The sequence below is a fragment of the Pogoniulus pusillus genome, chromosome 18 (assembly GCF_015220805.1).
Source record: "Pogoniulus pusillus isolate bPogPus1 chromosome 18, bPogPus1.pri, whole genome shotgun sequence".
Lineage (NCBI taxonomy): Eukaryota > Metazoa > Chordata > Aves > Piciformes > Lybiidae > Pogoniulus > Pogoniulus pusillus.
This window is the reverse complement of record NC_087281.1, coordinates 22,697,941-22,718,783: the sequence shown is the minus strand read 5'-3', so window position 1 is coordinate 22,718,783 and position 20,843 is coordinate 22,697,941. Positions and strand designations below refer to the sequence as shown.

Sequence of the window (20,843 nt, the reverse complement as noted above, 5' to 3'; positions counted from 1 at the left end):
AGCAGTGACACACTGAATCCAAACACAGCTTGAAAAAAAACATGAGATCTGTGAAATAAAAATATATGTGCTTATAATGTTACATCTATCACAATGAAATGACAGGTTATTACATGCTGAAAATGAGATTTCTTTCAGACTACATCGTCATATACAAAAGATTAAACCAAGAGGATGTTATGCTCTGATACAGCATCTTAGCTGGCATCCCTTCACATCCCAGTTAGGCAAGTTTTTTAGTTTCTGAAGAGCAAATGATTATCTAAGGAGGATTACATCAAGAAGCTGTGTCTTCCTGCTTATTTAAAAGGCTTACTACATCTGAAAAGGTTTATTGTACCTGAAGTCACCTGAACATAGCATTTCTGGCTGGGTCAGTTTTTTCATTAGCAAAGATATTCTGCAAATGGGGCCTTGTATTTTAGGTATTAAAAGGGGAAAGTGCCTCATTTTAGAAACATACATCTAGAAAGACTAACTGAAATCATTCCCAATGAACTGCAGTTAACATAGTAGCAGTTTAAAACCCCACAACCTCTAAACGATCTGTCAATACACTGAAGACACATGAACAATTTGAACTTTGGAGCTTAAACCATAATTAAGAGGCTACAAAAGAAACTTGACTTGAAAGAAGGCTGACATGTCACATTTCAGCAGTCTCAGGAGGAACTTGGTTTTGCAGTGTTCGCTGAAAATACACATAGGTGTTAACAGCAGACGCTTATCAGGCCACGTTCTGCTCTCAAAACACCAAGAGTAAGATGGATGTCTCAGTTTGTAAGTATTCACCAAGTCACTTCCCTTGGTTTAGTCAAAGCCCCACTGCCTCACCTAATAGCAAAAATTTCAGCTGACGTTTAGGAGAAGGACCTCTAAATAACACCACATAAAATGGAGAGAAACTAACAACCTGATGGAAAAAGTGCACCCAAAGGCAGTTATTTGAAATAGTATACATGAAACAAAGATTCATCAGCCTCTTGGAAGAAAATCATGGACTGTGTTACAAGATTGCAAACCAGTTCATAGAAGTGTAATCTTTAAGTCACTCTGGGTTTCTTTCTTCTGTAATTACTGTCTTTATGCATTTGGAGTAAAACCAGAATTTAGATGAGTTCTGAATTGGTCTATGATGTAGCTTGTCAAAGATTCCAGTCTCCAAGCTCTTATTAGTGATATTTTCTTTAGCCTTGAACATATCATGAAAGCATTCCTTACAACTGTCTTATGAACTAGAATCTTAATTTCTTAATTAAGACAATTACATCCTTTAACATCTACCAGTCATGTGGTAAAATTGCATTCACAGAGTGAGGTTGTTTGTAATGTGTTACAGAGGAATACACAGAATGTGAGAGAATGTGGTGTGCACAGGAAAATGAAATGAGAGAGATGGATTTCCTTTTTCACAGATTCAGCTTGCAGGAGCTTATTTTCAAATAACATAAGCAATGACTCTTGCCTGCTTCTGTATGAAAATATTCCTACTGCAGCAGAAACCATTATCTCTCTCACAGCACCTTAATCCTTCCTTCCTGCTACTTCTTGTCACAACACAAAGGTAATTCCTAAGGATCACTAGCTACTACTACAAACTCATTTTTAGAAGACATTGCCAACCTAGTTATTTTCTTCTATCACTAGCATTTCAGTTTACCATGGGACAGGTGAGTCAGAGTCTCACTCTTGAAAAGCCTGAAGCTATGGAGAACCAACCAAGTAGTTATATAACAGAAGGAAAAGTTGTGGCTTTCAGAAAGGAATCACTACTCATTTGTAAGTCAGTAAAATGGGAAATATAAAACCCCAAACACCTCAAAACTTACCATTAAGCTGCATATTTGTCATGAGAGTTAGGCTATGAAGCACAAGGCACCACGTCCGAAGTAGTGTATTAGGATACCACGCCAGAACTGACAGGAAACTAGTTACTGAAGCTGTGAAGTAAAACATGGTTTTCCAATCTTTAATCTTCAGAGCACTATTACAAATGCCTTTTTCACCATAAGATGCTATATTTATAATAAATGTTATTTGGTGTAGTTACTTAAACAATTATAGTTAATATGAAATAAGGAAAGAAGCCAACTCTTCACAGGAACTGGCCCACAGAACTTCCTGAAGGGCTCAGACACTGACATCCCAGAAAACAATGTAAAGAAAGTGGTTTCAAAATACTCTCATAGTAGTCAGTTTAACAGGTTCATTATAACAGACATTTTCTAAACTGAGGTATACAGTATAAGGTATTACAGAAAAAAAATAATTTGATAACTCTTTGTACTAAGTAGTAGCCTGATGCCAAAAAGCAACAGAGAACCCTCACCACTGACTACTAGGATAGTAAAGAGATCATAAGAGGGTGTGCAAGAGAAGAAATTTGTCAGAGAAGGGCACTCAGGTACACAGTTCACCTTAGATTGAGAAATACATTTTAAAAACTCCTCTTGCCAAGAGAATGAGCCAAGAACAACAAATTTTACAACTTAATTTCTGAGAAGATAGTAAATTCATGGAATCACTTTTCATGCTAGTCACATACTAGCTACACATTTTTCATGTTAAGAACATAATAAGCCACACATTTTTCATGTTAAGAACATAAAAACCTACACATTTTTCATGTTAAGAACATAATAAGCTACACATTTTTCATGTTAATAACATAAAAACCTACACATCTTTTTTGTTAAGAACATAATAAGCTACACATTTTTCATGTTAAGGACATAATGAGCCCAAGAGCTCTGTAGTAAGAACACAGAAATTATCCCAACACTGATGTTTATCAAGTGTACTTATTGCAATACTTTCTGCTTATTAGTAAAAAATGAGTAATTAAAATATCTTCTCTTAGATGTTTTGAAATTCATTTCCTGCACTTAATGTATTTACCTTGGTTCAAGGAAATGACAGGTATTCGGTTAGCATTATAAAGGAAAACATCAGCACCACTATCTTTACTTCCAGAGGAGTTAGAATTCAGGCTTAATGTGAGCCATAACTGCAGAAGAGATTCAAGCTGGGAAAAAAAAGGAATGAAACCATTATCAGACCAAAGTGAAGTGTTTTTCCAGAACAAGAAGTTATGTTTTGTTTTCACAAGTCTCATCCACATTGTCAGGTGCTGCTGTTTCACTAATAACATACATGCTCATTCTCTTTATCAGAATCTTCAAACACAGTAATGTTCAAGGCAAATTCAGCATAATTAGCAAATGCTTTTATGCTTTTGTAATTATTCTAAATACAGTACAAATTTCTCTTAAGAAGTTTCTTCAAGCTTATGTTCAAAAAAGCAGTTTTACACACTACTCAGAAACTTCTATACCATAACCTTACACCTGGTTTACATACAAGCATTTGAACCATCTCAACAGCCAAGTGATGTTTACCAGTCAATCAAAATTTTTCAAAAGGCCAGTTTAGTTACTGGGAAATCTCCTTTACTATTAGTGAGGCACTGAGGCTCACTCTGAATAACTCCCTTGAGGAAATCAATTATTTAGATATTCTAGAGAAGCACAAATTTTATTTTAAATATTTAGAGAACAATCCCAGGATGGAGTCAGTTACCCAACTGAAATGTTAACAGAGAGGCAGGTAGCTGATCACTCACACAAAGCATGCATGGCACTCCTTTGTATGCACCAAGGGATCTGCTGCTAAACCAGAGACTTTTCCAAAAGCATGACTTTGTTTTTAGCACTTAAGACAAAAGGATAACACAGGTTGGAAAGGAGCTCTGGAGGTTATGCACTTCAGTCTTCTACTCAAAGTGAAGTGCTACAGAAGATGCTAGAGTGAGTTGTTGGGGGGTTATCCAGATGTTTCAAAAACATCCACCAATGAGGGCTGCACACTTAGTAACGCTCATTATTAATAAGCTATCGATTATCTTTCAGTGAACCTACAAACTTGTTTTTAAATATGAAAATGTATACACACTTTTTCAGTGCAACAAGAAATGTCCTGTCTGGTAAAAGCCTTCAGCAGCTTGTCTATTACATTACTGGCACTACTGCCCACGACAGCATCAGAACCAATAAAGTGCACAAAAGAATGGCTTACTAGTATGCCAAGTAGTAAGATGCACAGGAAAATAGCTTTAAAGTTTAGAGACAAATACCATTAAAACATTTTGAACTTCCTAACTGTATACCTGAACATGGTGGACTTGCAGCATAGAGAAAAGTTTGTTGAAGCATGTACTCAGCATGGGTATAGATGACAATTGTACCATCAGCTGGGCGTTTTGGTTAGCAGCGTGTAATCCTCTTAGCAACGAATCATCTGTTCCGCTAGGAGACTGGGTTACTAAAAAAACCAAACAAACAACCAAAAAGGACCATTCCTCCCATAAATTATTTTGCACAAGTTGCAAAAAATAATGTCACATTTATTTCCTTGCAGTGTCTACTTAAGAGGAGGACACTTATAATTCACAGGAACATCTTCAACATAGCGTTAGCTGAGTTGGACTACTGACTGCCAAAGGTATCCTTCAACACTGGACATTGCCACTGCCACTGCAATTTAGGAAAGGTGAGTTCATGCAAGCACATTTTCACAGTTCTTGCTGAACATGTACTATAGGAGTGTCCTGATAGCACAAACAACTGGAATACTTCTTTCATGTGTTATGCTAAAACTATTGCAGTCAGTAATATGGTTCCAGAGAATGAGAGCTGAGGATGCCAACATGAAATATATTCAGCTCATGACTGATGTATACTAAGACAACTCACTGAAAGTATGATCAGAAGTAAACTGGCATCATGAGTGCTTTTTGGAATATAAAGCTCACTGAACAGCTGAGTTTGAAACTGTATTAAAAAATGTTGACTTGCAGATGAAACTGTCAAATGCAAAGCAGCTCTGAAACAGCTAAACTTTCACAATGAACAAAAGAATGAAGCTACACAAAGCCAAGAAATCTGTACCTACATCTGAAACTGAAACAGTTTCTCAGCTGTAGGAAAATGCACTGTAAAAGAAATCCTGCATATTTAACCACTTCTGCAAAATGTCTTCAGTGTATTTATACACACAACTAAAATGCCTGACTGAAGAAGTGGCCTTAAAACTTGCCCAAACAAGAAAACTCAGCAAAACAACTGCTTCTAAGCAAAATAAAATTAGTACAAATTTCAAGAGCATCATGGTCAATATGTGAAGAGAATGATTTGACAACATGTAGTTACATGTAGGAGACGTGTTTGTTAATGCTTGTAGAATGGAATCAGCCTCCAGGGTGGACATCATTTTCAGCATCAGCTCAGCCTGCTGTTCAAGTCCAACTTCCAGACGTGCATCCAAGGCTACACAAGGCAACAAACAGGGTAAAACTGAATTAAAGACATATAGTTACTCGAACTTTCTGTGCAAGCAATAGAGGTACACACCACAGAGGCTGAAAAAATTCTCAGTATCTAACAGGAATTTTCACCTTTATATAAGACAGAAGCAGAATGTAGAAACATACCCTGAAATGAACACAAGATTCTTACAGGCACCAAATATATGATTAATAAAATAGCACATTTCTGTTAAAAATGCACTTTTTTCCCCAGTCCTTTTAATAGCACACATGACTAAATCTGTATGTTTAAGCCTGCTTCAATTAAGGCTGCTAGACAAGAATCAGGGGAAAGATCTATCACCCTAGGAGTACTCCTTCAAACTCAACTCATTCTTTAGGGTAAGGCAAATTATCAGTCAACTAGGAAAAAAAGCTTTAAATATGTACTGACAAAACAGAAATGATTTGAAAGTGTCTGTAAGTGCATGTTAAAAAAAATGATGAAAACTAAGATTTTATGCTCCGTTAAGCTGTTTTAAACTTCACATAACATTCTCTTGTTTACTAAAGAAAAACTATGGTGTTTAGAAAATTCAGTTTCCCCTTAATACATGTTGATATTGTGAAAACAGCATATGAAGTTGTCTAACAGAATGCCACAGCAAAGAGGCCCTAAGCAGACCTGCAATTAATTGCTTACCTTGAGAGACTGATACGCTCACAGTTTGTGATCCATTTTTCTCTGTAGTTACTGGTGGCTTTGCAACTGGAATTCCAACTCCTCCGATGTAAGGGTTGTAATTATAGGTACCATAATCAGCACCCCAGTAATCATACCAGGTGCTGCTTATGGGCTTGAAAAAAAAAACCAAAACAAGAGAATAAAAATTAACAGAAACTTTTTAGACTGTCCAACTATAAAATAAGAATTTGTGATGACTAATAATAAATGTTGAAGTTAGAATAAAACAAAAGCAGAAGACTGGATCCAAAAGCTTCAGAAAATTATTTCCATTTCTATTGCAGTATAAACCACTGAATCCTTAAGACTGTCAAAATCCAGCAATGATTCTTTGCAGCAAACTACAAGAAGTCAGTCTGAAAAGGTTATCATCAGTTTGAATTCACACATTGTGTACCATACTGTAAATTTGGAAGTGGAGTATCACACATTTCAGGGAAGTTATTAATTAAAACAGAGTACTGTATTATTAACTGTCCTATTAAAGTAGCTTGAAGATTTAGTGAGGCTCAGAAGTTATTTGTATTGGGTTCTGCAAAAGTTGAGTAATTGGTACTCAAAAATCTTTAAGACATTAAGAAATTATATGGATCATAAGAAAAAGTAGTGCAAGGCTGTATGAAGGCAATTTGTGCATGCCTGTCCTTTTAATGGCAAGATCCAGTATCAACTGCCCTCTTACAGATAGAAACCTTAAGGAGGGTTAAGAAAGAAGTGGTTTTCTGGTTGTCTTTTAGAGGACACCCAATCAGGTAATCAGACTTGTGAGGATCCAAGTGGCTCAGCAGGTCCCTTACTCCTTCCCCCTGGATTACAGGGGGACTACACTGGTCCCCAGCTCCATCTATCACCTTAGGAGGCCAGATGTCCTTTTGTTGCCTTTAACATTGTCAAAAGCATGAGTAAACTCAGAACCTCTTGTTCTGAGTCATGCAAAAGTAAACTATTTATGATCAACTGAGGTATGAATACATCTGAGATGCAAACACAAACTTCACATTCTTTTCTGTCACTCCACATTGAACCTTTATGCTAAAAATCACGCCTAAGACACCGAATTCCACTAATTGTCAACGTGCAGAATAGAAAAGATTTTACTATTTCACAGGTAAAGCTCTCCTGAAAACACTGGTGTGTCATACCTTGAAGACTTTGGCTGCAAGTGGATCTTTTTCCAAATCAATATCCAAAGGATCAATATCAACTTCCATCAGGTCTTGCAATAATTCAAGGTCAATGTCCTTATCTTTTTCCAAAGATGATAGAGGTGGAGCACCTTTGAATGATTAACAGAATAGTACTATCACAAGTACAAATTATAAAACATGGCTAACTTTAATGCTTTTAATATTACAGCTTATAATGAAGTTAGTTAATGAATGCAGCCAAATTGCCTTTGAAAAAGGGAATTTTTTAATGACTGGATGTAAAGTTGAGTTGAAGAATTATTGATATAGACTGCCTACAGTTTCAGAAAGTGGTTATTCTATCACCAAAAATCCTTTACTGCTATTTTGATGGACAAAGTAACAGCAACATTTTAAAAGCATTTTGCAGTACACATATGTAGGTCAATATTTACCTGTGATGTCATGTGTCAAAGGCTCATCTATTGTTTCCACTAACTGAACTGTGGACTGCTGGAGAGAATCATCAGAATCCCCAGCCGAAGCTCCAGCATCTTCCCCCAAAGCAGTTTCTTCCATAGCTTCAGCAGCCATAGGTGCCAACAGCTCTCCTACAAATTAGATCAAATAGACAAGGCTATTTCAAGCTTTATTCCAGTTAAAAACAAATATCCTAGTGTTTAGGCCACCTGTTTTGTTTTTCCTCATCTAACTGAATTCTCTATGGGCTACTGTTTCAAGAGGAACAGTTCTGAGTAATTTTCAAGTAACTTTTTAGGAGTGACTGCAAACTGCAAATCCATCTTGCATTTTCCACACACTATTCTCAACGGTATGATTTTCTCCCCAGTCTTCACACTGTCAGTGGATTCTACATAGTAGTAAAACCCCTAAAATATTAAAGGAAGAAAGATTTGAGTAAAACACACAGTCTGAGAAATACGAAAACAAACCTGCTAGAATATCCTGCAGCATACAAGTCAGAGAATACTGAGCCCACGCTCCTCCCCAGGAGATGTCTCCTCTGTTAAAGTCAGTTCCAACAAGCAGCAGCAATAATCTTTCCAGCTGAGTCTCATTCACAATCTCACATAAATGAATTGTTGGTCTTGTAGCATTTGCAATTCTAGCAAGAACCTACCAGAAAAAACACAAGGCAAGATTATAATATCTGATAGTTTTAATTCCTATGACTATTGGATTTTGCTTCCAAGTAAATCAGGCACACTAGCTTAGATTTCAGAATTTTACAAATGCAATTACATGGAAAAAAAACATTTTAAAGTTATTTTTTCTGCTCAGTTTTGAAGACACCAATCCTAAGTTACACGAAAGGTGACAATCAGAAAAACTACCTCACCAGAAATTAGTGGAAATTTTCCTGTTGCAGCTGATTTTTATTATCAAGCCATCAAAAAAAGCAGTCATGGAAAGCTCATTTACCATATGCTGCATTGCAACTACAGAGTAATGTTCTGTATTTGTTTACCTTACAAACAAATAGAAGCAAATCTGCATGACAAGTAAAGTCCATGGACAGGAGAAAGAGTGCCAGCTTCTGCACAACAGAAATACAACGTTCATGTGCCAGTGTAAATGGAAGTGGCTCAATTTCTGGAGTTTCCTTTGTTGCTGATACTTCCGTATCTAAAGTAGAGCGAGGCCACTCTGCAGTCCGACGCAATCGGATTAAATCCTTGAAGTGCTGCAGAAATCAGATTTGAAACAAACACAGTGACATTTAAAAACTAATCTCTAAATCTTTTCACAGTGAAAATCAGAGGCAGCTAAGAGAATTACTGTAAAACTTAAGGGGAAAAAAAAGCCTAAGAATATATGAGAGCCTGGAATGGAATGGAATTCAGGGTTTGACAGAAATTTGCTTTGGCAGCACGAGTGTCTATTAAGCCTTCATATTTGCCAGAAAATATATTGAGAATATCTATTTTAGAAGTTTCTTTCCATAGGTGTATATAAAGCTACAGTTACCACAAAGCAAACTGCATACAAAAAGCACCCTTACAAGAATGATGACTTTTTGTTTCTTCATAGTAAATAAATCATCAGTAGTTTCTAGCTTCTTTAATACTTCTCAGGGTACGAAGTGCCCATTAGTCACCATAAACTGAACCAGTCTGACAATTGGTCAGAGCTCTACTACAACCTTTTTGGCAGTCTAAAAATACAGTGGGTAGATAGTTCTTTTATTAATGCTCCCAGCTTCCACATACATACATGTACCTGTTCAGTTTATTGTACCAGCTATACAAGAAACCTACCATTACATAACACAAACATCTCTTAAAATCTCGCTGTAGTCTACTGAAATAGAACAGAGAAAAAACCAAGGTCCTTTGCAGCCCAAACCATTCTGTGACTGTATGATTTAATAAACTCAACTGTTTCAGCTTCCTTCTAAATGCAGTACCTTTAAGTTACTCACAACTTGTCATAATTGAAAGTGATTAGTATGCAGAGTAGTAAGAACCGCATGAAATGCAACTATTAAATGTACAGTAACATCACAACTAGAGGTTAGGGAAAATTTAGTTCAACATGCTTTTTTGGATGCAATATGGCTGCTATAAAGTGAAACTTAAATAGCTGGACAGCATATTTGTTGCTAGTGGCACATTTAGATACGCCTTGAGAGGGCCAGCGGTGGAATAGTCCCCTTGATATAACTTGTTGGAATGATGCAGAAGATAGTGCAAAAAGAACAGCTCATGACAAGCAGTTAGTGAAAACTTTGGGCTTTATTTTTATGCTAGTATTTCAATTTTGGTTGAAGGTGGTTTTGTTTGTTATTGCTGGTAGTAATTGTGAAATCAGATTTCCCTTCAGATTGCCTCTAAGGTCCAAGGTCCTTGCCAGAGGCCTACTTTCAATCATCATAACAGATATTAGATCTTCTGGAAGTGAAGAGTAAATATGTAAAGAGATACAGAAGTTTGGCAGCTAGAAAGATTCACACATTTTTTGTGTTCTCTGCAAAGGGCATGTTGCCATCTCCAGAAACCCCTCAATTTCAGATCTCATCTCATAATCAAAGTTATTCTCCAACTACCACATCCACTGTCAGTATCTGTGGCTCACTACACAGTGCCACAACATACATTGTAAGTGCTTCCAAGAAGTTAAAAAGCTTCTGAGAAAGCTCAGGATACATTCTCAAAAGTCTTAGCTTGGGGAGATAGTCGTTGACATAATTTCTGGTTACTCATCCTGCATAAAAGATGGTCAGATAAAGTACCTCACATTTCAATTGGTATCTACTATCCAAAGTGTAAAGATATGACTGGCATTCTGAAAGCTACAACATCATTGGTGATTCTGTTCCTGGCTACCTAGAAATCTCCTGTAGAAGGACAACCTATTTTTCACAGTGCAAGAAGTTTCCAGATGGCTGCTGTTTTCAGCATCAGAATATACTTGATAGCAGCCATGATGAAATTACTTTTTAAAGTAAGGTCAGTGTAGGACAAAAATGACTGCAGGAACAGATCTTTTCACACAAAGGACAAGAAGTCAGTCACAGTTTCAGAGCATCATACCTTTGAAGTAGCCTGCTTTAGTTTTGCCTGTTCTACTAAAAGTTTGTATGATGATCCTTTGTTGCTTTGTATTTTCTCTTTTTCCATCTGTTCCACCAAAGCCTTCTGCTTTGCTTTTAATAAGTTAAGTTGCTAAAAGAAAATGTTAATAGGAAAAAATGAAAATTTAAGCAATAAGATGTTAAAAGGATCAGTATGTTCATATGATAGTAATCTTCAGTTCAAATTGTAACTTGGGCTTTCAAAATATAGTATATATACAATTTTAATTAAGACACCAGGAGGGGCAACTAGCAGACCCAGAGTAGATTAAGTTTAAGAAGAATCAGTAGTTTTAAAGAAGCTCAAGCACACATGCCCAGGGTCATAAAACCTGCATGGTTGCATTTAAAAACTGAAGTTTTGTGGCTTAAGAATGAGAAGTTTTTAATCACTGCTTTGATTTTTGCACTCAGGTGTATCCAGATTTATCTAGAAAGTAAATTAGATTTGTTATGCAATGAGGGACACAGAGTGCCACAGGTCACTCCAACATCAGTTATTCCAGCAGATCCCATGCCCCATGGTTTGAGACGAATGTCAAAGAAGTTAGGCAGCCTTTAGGTACAGACCAGATCTATGCAAAAGCAAGGCTGAATGAGTCCAAGGCCAAAGCTGTTCTTCCAAGAAATGAGACATACAATAAGAGAAACACTCTGTGAAAACAGCCACTACTGTGCTTGAAGTCACCTGTTTATGATGCACAAGCTGTTTTCTGATCTTTCGAGAATACAGTCTATCTAGGCTACTGTTGCCTTTGGTAGATCTGCTCAGACTCTGAGTGTGAAGGCTATTATTTATAAAACTCCACTGGTTTCCTAATGGAAAAGAAAAGAAAAGAAGACATTAATTCACTTTATTAAATGTCATTTAACTCCAGAGAAAAGCACTTCTGTTGCAGCAGCAGTTAGCATCTCCATACACTGAATCCAGGAGCAAAATCTAACTTTTAGTGTTACACATCCATCACCATTGCAGGTGGTAATTTCTGGGTAATTTTAAATAGAAATGGTACCACCTTATTTTCCTTCTTTTTATTTAAACATGGCTATCCTAACTAAACATGTCTGAACAGCTTCCCTATCACAAAAGCTTTACAGTTTTCATTTTCTATAAAGATGTTCAAAGAAAACCACAACTAATCAACTTCAACAGTAAAAATAACCTGACAAAATTACAACAAAAGTTCTACTGCTACACTTCCTCACAATACACTGTCTCAACTGGGGGGAATTCTCAATTTTAAGGTGCCACTCATGGCATAATGTATAGACATTTCACAAACTGAAATCCATCCTGTAGTCTCCACCTAAAAAAAATGAAAAGTTACATTTCTAAAGAGAAGGGGACTTAGAATCCTAATCATAGAATCAAGCAGGTTGGAAGAGACCTCCAAGATCATCCAGTCCAACCTAGCATCCGGCCCTGTCCAAACAACTTAAGGAAGCAGGTGGCAGTGCAAATGAAATGATCACACCATCTGCTTTAAAAATCTAATTTTCCAAGTGAATTGAAAATATATTTTAAACATCTGAATGGCTCCCAAACCCACACCCACAGAAGCAAGTTTTATTAGTAACTGTCACACACCTGTCAAAAATCGTTCCCTTTCTTTCCCATTCAGAGGTTTCTTGGCTGTGGCTGCTTCATCTTCAACAGTAGCTACATAATCCAGTAGTCTGGACACCAGCATTACAACCCAGCTGATCATGGGGATGTCTAAAACTCCTTCAAAAAATATATTTAAAGCATCTTAATAAGGTTTTGAAGCTAGAACAGATTAGTTTTTAAGATATCACAAACAGCATTAGTTGGTACACATTTCACTGGCCACAAAGGTTCCATTTTTTCTGTTGTTGTTGGCTTTGTTACAAAACAAGGACAAAAATCTGAGCACTCATAAATAAGAAACGAAACCCAAACATTCAGCATAGTATTCAGGTGCAAGAGAAAATGTCACAGTTCTTTCAGTCTGGTGAAGTCAGAAGTAAAAGCTTAATCTCTATTTTTGAAGCTGAAAATGAAGCACATTTTAACCCCTCCCGCCACACTGTCTTTATTTCCTAAATACCAAATGCAAAATGAGAGATGCTCGCATTTAAGCACAGGAATTTGATATCTCAAATTCTAGAGTGTGAGATATCTTCAGCAGTAGGGGCTCCAGCAGAATACCTTCATTTTTATACTTTTATTAGTGCATTTTCACATATCCATTTGAATAAGATGCAGGAAAGCCAAGAGTTCCCATCGGATAAACCATGCAGGTGGCTCTAATGACTGGCTATTGCCTATTTCAGTCTCACACATTTTTGTACAGGTAGAAGGGAAAAGAAACCACATTATACACCATGAAAGAACCATTTTCTGTGTGCATAAACGAATCTAAATGAGCAGTTCTAAAGTGAACTCAGCAGTGCTCAATAAAGACCAGAAACCTACAATTAATGACCATTTAAGGACAGCCATTGTGCAAGTGGCATACTTTTTCATACAGCAAACTCCTTAGTACTAGAGATTACAAGCACATTTTCTTATCTACACACTCTGCTGAGCCAAATTTAACTACTCTACACTTTTTATGTTCTCATCTTAAAAATTATTTAACTAACACCAACTATTATTAATTACAGATGAAACAGGAAAACTATGGCAGAGACCTGTCCAAGGCACAGACCCACCTAAGATCACATATAACTGCTGCTAACCCAGGGAATGGGAGACGCAGGCCCTGACTGTTAACTCCACTTTTCTGTCCATACCAGCAGAACACTGCTCACAGCTAAGCAGGTAAAGGAGGCCTCCCTGTAACAGGACCTGAACAGGAACTGCAGACTAAATTGCAAGAATAGATGAGTAGCTCTGGAGAACTCTACTCATCTTTTTGCTTGACACAGTAAAAACAAAAAAGAAAAAGGAGTCTGTTGCAGAGTGAAGTATACTCCTCCTCTCACATCTGATAAATAAGTGTACTTCTTTTCCTTTTACCTCTTAAATGAAGAGTTTCAGCTTCTCTCTCTCCCTGCAAGTGTCTTCTGGTTATTGCTTTTATGCTCCCTCAGTCTTCAAGTTGACAACTTCTTTCTACCCAGAACACTCACCTGTTGTTCTGATTGTCCACTGTTTTCTGACTTTTTACCCAGTAAGTTTTCACCCCTTCGACCCTTAGTTATGTGTGATAGTTCTCAAATAGGAATTTCTTCTGCTGTACCTGATGCTTCCACCACACATACTGCCCTAGTACTCACCTGTACTGTCCAGGAGGAAGGAAGCTGGAAGACCAGCAAATAAAGCTCTGAAGTATCAGTTACTTCTGCTTCCTAAAGTCCTCCGTGAGGACAACTAGTAAGGCAAGAGCTATGAAAGGAATTGGCAGCTGTGGGGAGAGTGCAAACAGAGGTAGAGGAGATGTAAGCTTGGGTTTGCCTCAAACTAGTTAGAGACTACAGCAGGATATGGCCACGACAGAGAAAGTACACGGTAGACCAATGGGAAGCAATAGGGCAGCTTCTGCCACCAGCTGTAGGCTTTTTTACATCAAAAGGCAGGGTAAAAAGTAAGGACAGTCTCATCTGGCATGTATCAACTTCACAATGCTGAGAATTTAAAAATGCATCATCTACAATGTTCTGCTACATGGACGTTACACAAAAGTAGCCTAGGGTTCCATGCTTCCAAAGGTGAGCATTTCCTTCATATTTAAAGTTGTCAAGAAAACACTCAAAGAAAATCATGTTGGAAGAATTTCAGTGCTTTTTAGGTTAAAAAAAAATGTAAGTTCCTTGTGATTACAAAAAAACAACCCCACCATGTAGTTTGGCAAAACCATGCAAAGATACCTAAGAAACTTGCCGTCATAACCACATTTCACTTCAAAAACTCAAAACTTAGAAAGGATCTCCTGAGAAAAAAGGGGCACTTCCTTCCAAAATGCTATGTACACTGGAGTCAGAGCCACTAAAGATGTCTGTCTACACACTGGATGTTCCCCCCACTCTGTTAAAACTTTAAAGCTGCCTAGATGAGTGAAAAACAATCAAATAGATTTTGCTCAGGTTTAAACAGAGGGAGGAGGAGTGGGGGTGGAGAAATCTCTTTTAGAACCTAAAGAACAAGAAGTTTCAGCAATTTTAAATGACAGCTATATTTTGGAAATATAGTAAACAATTTCTTCTTTCAATACACCAAAAATTGTGAGCTAGTCTCTAAGTTTACTATCTTATAATGAATATGAAAATATATTTTCCCAAATCAGAAAGCTACCTTCAGTTCTTCTGTGCACAGGTAAATGAGGTTGCAGCGGTGACAGCAGGTTATCCAGGAGATTAAGTAGACTTTCCAAAACACCACTGTTGCTAAGTGATCTTTGGCCAATGCAAGAAAGCAACATGAAGACCCTAAAAACAAAATTTACATATTTAGGATTTATTTCTTTTTCAGGTCCAGTAATAATCTGAAAACCCCTTACAGAACAACAGTCCCCTAGGCTTTAATTTGAGGCACAAGGATATTGCTGCTGTGGCCCAGCAAGTGAACTGGTTTCAACTTCTGGTGTTGCAACGATGATGCAGTATTTCAGAGTGCACATTTTCTATCTCCCCTTCAAAAGGCCAGCCAGGCATTCCAAACCTATCATCTGAAACAAGATCTCACCCACTTTATTTCCTGTTATGTATGACACACTGAACAGCAAGAATAGAGAATTAATTCTATGTATTCCCATAGAATTGGAATTAACTTTTGAAGAATTGCAAAAATGTAAATGTTGCTATCCAAAGAAGGCAGAAAGCCACAGAACAGTAAATATGTTTGATTAAAATAAAATGCTAATATTTAGAATATCCAAGAGTTTAATCAGTTATATAACAAACACATCTAACATCCAACACTGAACTCAACATTTATCTTCTCTTATTTTGTGTATTAAATGCTAGTAGTGTGGCTTTTGTCTCAGTTCTACTTCCCAAAGTGCTAGCAGAGCAGCAGTATGATGAGAGCATGTTTAAACTTGATAAAGGAGAAGGCAATTTCTGACAGTCCTCCTGTTAGGTATGTGAAGTCACTAAGTAAGAGAACACAGCAATCTGTTGTGGAGAAGGCAATTTTTGACAGTGAGGAGCAGTCCTGTTAGGTATGTGAAGTCACTAAGTAAGAGAATACAGCAATCTGTTGTGGAGAAGGCAATTTTTGACAGTGAGGAGCAGTCCTGTTAGGTATGTGAAGTCACTAAGTAAGAGAATACAGCAATCTATTGTGGAGAAGGCAATTTTTGACAGTGAGGAAGCAGTCCTGTTACGTATGTGAAGATCACTAAGTATGAGAATACAACAATTTATTGTGGAGAAGGCCATTTTTGGCAGTGAGGAGCAGTATGTGAAGATTACTATTAGAATACAGCAATTTATTGTGCAAGCACCAAACGTGTGCAGTAAATAAGTGCAATCAGTCATCATTGGCAGTGCTTTTTTGGGATTACTCTTAAATCAACAGAATAGATGTGTCAGTATTCTTCAGTCCCATGTTGTCAATTCCATTGTTAAGTTATGAATAGTGGAAATATTTAAGCAATACACAGGTATCAGCAAGACTTATTACTTACCTGTCTTGGGGGAATATGAGAAGTTGCTCTGAATTGTATAATTCCTGCAGTACATTTGAGAGAAACTGACCCCACCATCTCTCGCCTCCACAGAGCTGAACAAGCAGAAGGCCAGTGTGCAGTCGTATTTTTGGGGTTCCACTGATACACAGGTGTTTAAATAATTCTTCACAAGCCTGAGCATGAAAAGTACTTTGCAGAACCACAGGAACAGAATGCCCTTTGAAGAAAAGAGAAAAAAGCAGCTATGTTTAAGAAGATACTGCCTTGAAAGCAATAAGAAGATAATGCCTTGAAAGTAAGTTCTAAAAGTTAGGATGATTAGACTAATTGGCACAAGGTGGAAGGAACATGTAAGGAAATGTAACCCATTTCCAGGCAGCCCATAAACACCAGGCCATTTGGTCAAAACCAAATCAGTTTCACATCAATGCAAATATTTCCATGGGATCTGCACAAAACAGAACTAAGCCATGGTTACAGTTAAGCACAAACTGGTTACAGTTAAGCACAAACTGGTAGATGAATTTACAGGACAGGCAGTTTTAATGGCAAATTCAGAAAACAAAAATCCTTACTGAGTACTAAAATTTTTAATTGAGTAGGTATACTGGTTCTATGACTTCCCTCCCTCCATCAAAGCAACTTCTGCTACACTTCCCCACTTCTAATTGCCTAATCCATCCTCAGGGTTACATAGGCTTTGATGTTCACAGATGCTTCTACAACCTAAATCTACCTACGACAACATGAATACCCTGCCTGAGCAGTCCTTTGTTACTTCAGCAAAACTAATCACCATACAGAAGGAACAGACAACTACCTCAACAAAATAACATGCAGCCAGGACTATGGGAAAGGGAGAAAGACCTCAACACCCTCTCCTACCCTTTTCAGGAGCAGGAATCAGTTAGGCCAGCTTGGTGTCACTGGCAGAACTCTGCATTGTATGAAACCAGCTACTGAAACCATAATAAAACATAGAACAGTTTAGGTTGGAAGGGACCTCAGATTATCCAGTTCCAACCCCCTGCCATAGGCAGGGACACCTCCCACTAGAACAGGTTGCTCAAGGCTTCATCCAACCTAGCCATGAACACCTCTAGAGAGGGAGCATCCACAACCTCCCTGGGCAACCTATTCCAGTGCTTCATCAATCTCACTGTAAAGAACTTCCCTAACATCTACTGTAAATCTCCCCCTTTCCAGTTTAAACCCATTACTCCTCATTCTGTCACTACAAGACCGTGTAAATAGTCCCTCCCCAGCTTTCTTGTAGGTCCCCTCCAGACACTAGAAGGCCACTACAGTCTCCTTGAAGCCTTCTCTTCTCCAGGCTGAAAAGCCCCAACTCCCATAGCCTGTCCTCACACAGGAGAGGAGCTCCAGCCCCTCTGATCATCTTCACAGCCCTTCTAGAGACTTGCTCAAACAGTTTGAAGTCCTTCCTGTGTTGGGAGCTCCAGAACCATACACAGTACTCCAGGTGCGGTCTGACGAGGGCAAAGGGACAGAATCACCTCCCTTACCCTGCTGGCCACATTTCTCTTGACACAGCCCAGGACACGGTTGCTGTCTGGGCTGTGCGCACACTGCTGGCTCATGTTGAGCTTTTCATCAACCCAGACCCCCAAGTCCTTTTCCTCAGGGCTGCTCTCCAGCCTTTCACCACCCAGTCTCTATTTCTGTTTGGGATTGTGCCGACCCAGGTGCAGGACCTTACACTTGGCTTTGCTGAATTTCATGAGGTTGGCCTGAGGCCACCTCTCCAGCCTGTCCCTCTGGATTGCATCCCTGCCCTCTAGCAAGTCGACTATGCCACGCAGCTTGGTGTTATCTGCAAGAAAAGGCTGGATGAGTCACTTAGTGCCATGGTCTAGTTGACTGGCTAGGGCTGGGTGCTAGGTTGGACTGGATGATCTTGGAGGTCTCTTCCAACCTGGTTGATTCTATGATGGTGCACTTCATTCCTCTGCCCATTTTGCTGACAAAGACATTTAAACAGCACTGGTCCCAGCACTGATCCTGAAGGACACTACTTGTCACTGGTCTCCAGTCCTATCTGAACATAGTTTAAAACCTTTCTAAATGGGAAAGTACAGTTCAAGAAATAGAAACAAAAGCTTTCTAAATGGGAAAGTACAGTTCAAGAAATAGAAACAAAAGCTTTCTAAATGGGAAAGTCCAGTTCAAGAAATAGAAACAAAAGCTTTCTAAATGGGAAAGTACAGTTCAAGAAACAGAAACAAAAGCTTTCTAAATTGGAAAGTCCAGTTCAAGAAATAGAAGCAAACTGTTTCCACTAATGTAAAAAAAATACAAAACCCTCAAAAATTACTAACCATTGGAAGAATGTAGTAAACTAAGCAAAGTATCCAGTAAGTATCTAATGATGGTGCGTAACTGTTCTGTGGATGACATCTGTACCAACTCTTTTGGATCAGAATGCTCCTTCAGTGTCTTCCTGCTTGCACCTAAAGCCACTTTGAGCCTCTGAACAGCATGGTGAGCCAAGTTGAGTTGGAGCTGTAGCTGAATGCAGTCCTGGTAAGCAGAAAATACTCTGCTGTCTTCTTCTACTGCCTTGTCTGGCTTTCGTAGAAAGTACTGGGCATTGTTAGCGCTGTTGAGCGGTGGCAGGTCAATACTCTGCAGCAGGATTTCTAACCGATGGCAGGCCAAATTATACCTAAAAGGGAAACATTTCAACACACCAGTCAATAGACATCAGCAAATGGCAATGCATTTGACAGTCACACTGCCAGAAGATGACCACTGGTCCATTTTGAATCAACTATTAAAACAAATACTTGGGAGGAGGGAATAAAAGGAAGAAGAACTACAGCATAAGCTTTGTTGCTGCTCTAGAGATAGTCACTGTACCAACTCTGTAACAAAGGCAGACTTTTCTTTTGTCTGAAGACTACTACTGGAAGAAGCAAAAACATAAATAAAAATAATAGTAAAAGTCTAGAAGATTACAATCCAGTGTTTCAAGTTTAACAATAACCAGTATGGACACCTCTTTTAATTCTGACCTGCATTGTATGTCCTCTTGCAATGCAATCATCATTGCCAAATGTTGATCAATTTCTGGCTGATTTGCGGCTTCACCTTCTCCTCTGAGGGGATCATGCATCAGTTTCAGCTCATTTTCAAAAGGTAAGATATAGGTATGGCCATAATAAAATCCTAGTGGAATTTTTGCTCTAGCATTTGTGCTGCCATATCGACCAATAACAGTGATCTGCAAGAGAACACAACTGTACTGTAATACAAATGTACCAACACAAAAACAAACACCAAGTCAAGAACTGATAAAAAATTACAGCCAACTAAATTGTGGCCTGAAGAGAACACAGGAAATTAAGATCACATGTTAACATAGATAATGAGTTTAAAAGATAAGGATATGAAGTCTATCTCCTTTTACCTTCATGAACCTGCAAACTGGGGGTGGCAACAAGTCATGTAAAATAAGTGAATGTGTGCTAATGTCAGTAGCTACTACCAGTCGCCTTCCATCCACTTCTTCTCCCAAAGTCCAGATGTCAATAGACAAAGAAGCCAAATCTCCACAGGTGGGAATCAAGACATCTGTCAGCAATATCGGCCTTCCAAAATCTAAGGTCACAAATCTTCTTGCTCCTAGGGAAAAAAGACAGGGTTGCCTAAAACACCAGTGCATGTTAATCAAAGAGATGTTGCTTCTCAAACAACAAAGCCTTTGTTTAGATCTTCTTCTAAAGACATGTATTTCAGGTTAAAAATAGCTGCCCCACCTCAGAATCATTCACCACAGCTTCTAACCCTTTGAGAAGAAAATTTTGGCTTCAACTTGTTATGCACTATTTCAGAACAGGTGCTCTGTCCAGAGACTCAAAATATTCACCCAGCCCCTGGGATTTTTCAACGTGATAAACATCACTCAACATTAAGTCCTAAGCTTTCAGATACAACAGAAATTCAAACTGAAAGATATCTTTTCTTTAGAAAGCCAAGTGAGACTGTAGCTAAACAACTTACTTAAGACTCTGGAAAATATTCCACTTAATAGAAAACATATCAAAATTATTATCAGGAATTCTGCTTTTACCTGAGTGCATTCGCTCTATAATAATGGACTGATGAGGTGGAGGTTGCAGAAAATGTGAAGCATGAGATATTGCAAGAGCAAGACCGGATCCAAGTGGATTCTGAGAAGTGGGGGGAGGGGAAAAGAAATAATCAGTAAAATGAAGTTACTAAAAATCCATGCATTTACAGTAGTATGTTCTTTAGAAAACACTGTAAGGAAAACTCTTATGATTAAAAGATATATCATTTTGATAACATCATAAAAATACATTAACTACTACAGTCAAAGGATGAATAATTCCTTATACAGTTAAGCTAGCTCCAATTAAAAGAAACCATTTGAGTTGCTCTAACTCTAGTGTTCTTTCATAAGTCTTTTCATATGATTTACATTTAGTGATGC

General features: G+C 38.0%; 1 protein-coding gene across 4 annotated transcripts in view; it reads right to left on the bottom strand.

Annotated features, from left to right (window-relative positions):
• The window catches only part of BIRC6 (baculoviral IAP repeat containing 6), a 158,438-nt gene that overhangs the window by 82,825 nt on the left and 54,770 nt on the right, over positions 1-20,843 (bottom strand). For 3 of the 4 annotated variants that reach the window (XM_064158738.1, XM_064158740.1, XM_064158739.1), the window contains exons 26-43: positions 20,460-20,559; positions 19,797-20,011; positions 19,402-19,610; positions 18,706-19,052; positions 16,364-16,583; positions 15,028-15,161; positions 12,358-12,495; positions 11,458-11,585; positions 10,729-10,860; positions 8,664-8,879; positions 8,128-8,311; positions 7,630-7,785; positions 7,190-7,323; positions 6,006-6,159; positions 5,208-5,324; positions 4,166-4,320; positions 2,899-3,025; positions 1,830-1,940 (exon numbers count right to left, since the gene is read on the bottom strand). In XM_064158738.1, coding sequence (XP_064014808.1) covers positions 1,830-1,940; positions 2,899-3,025; positions 4,166-4,320; positions 5,208-5,324; positions 6,006-6,159; positions 7,190-7,323; positions 7,630-7,785; positions 8,128-8,311; positions 8,664-8,879; positions 10,729-10,860; positions 11,458-11,585; positions 12,358-12,495; positions 15,028-15,161; positions 16,364-16,583; positions 18,706-19,052; positions 19,402-19,610; positions 19,797-20,011; positions 20,460-20,559 — 2,977 coding nt within the window. The remainder of the gene's footprint in view (positions 1-1,829; positions 1,941-2,898; positions 3,026-4,165; positions 4,321-5,207; positions 5,325-6,005; positions 6,160-7,189; positions 7,324-7,629; positions 7,786-8,127; positions 8,312-8,663; positions 8,880-10,728; positions 10,861-11,457; positions 11,586-12,357; positions 12,496-15,027; positions 15,162-16,363; positions 16,584-18,705; positions 19,053-19,401; positions 19,611-19,796; positions 20,012-20,459; positions 20,560-20,843) is intronic. The other variant, XM_064158741.1, reaches the window with a different exon arrangement.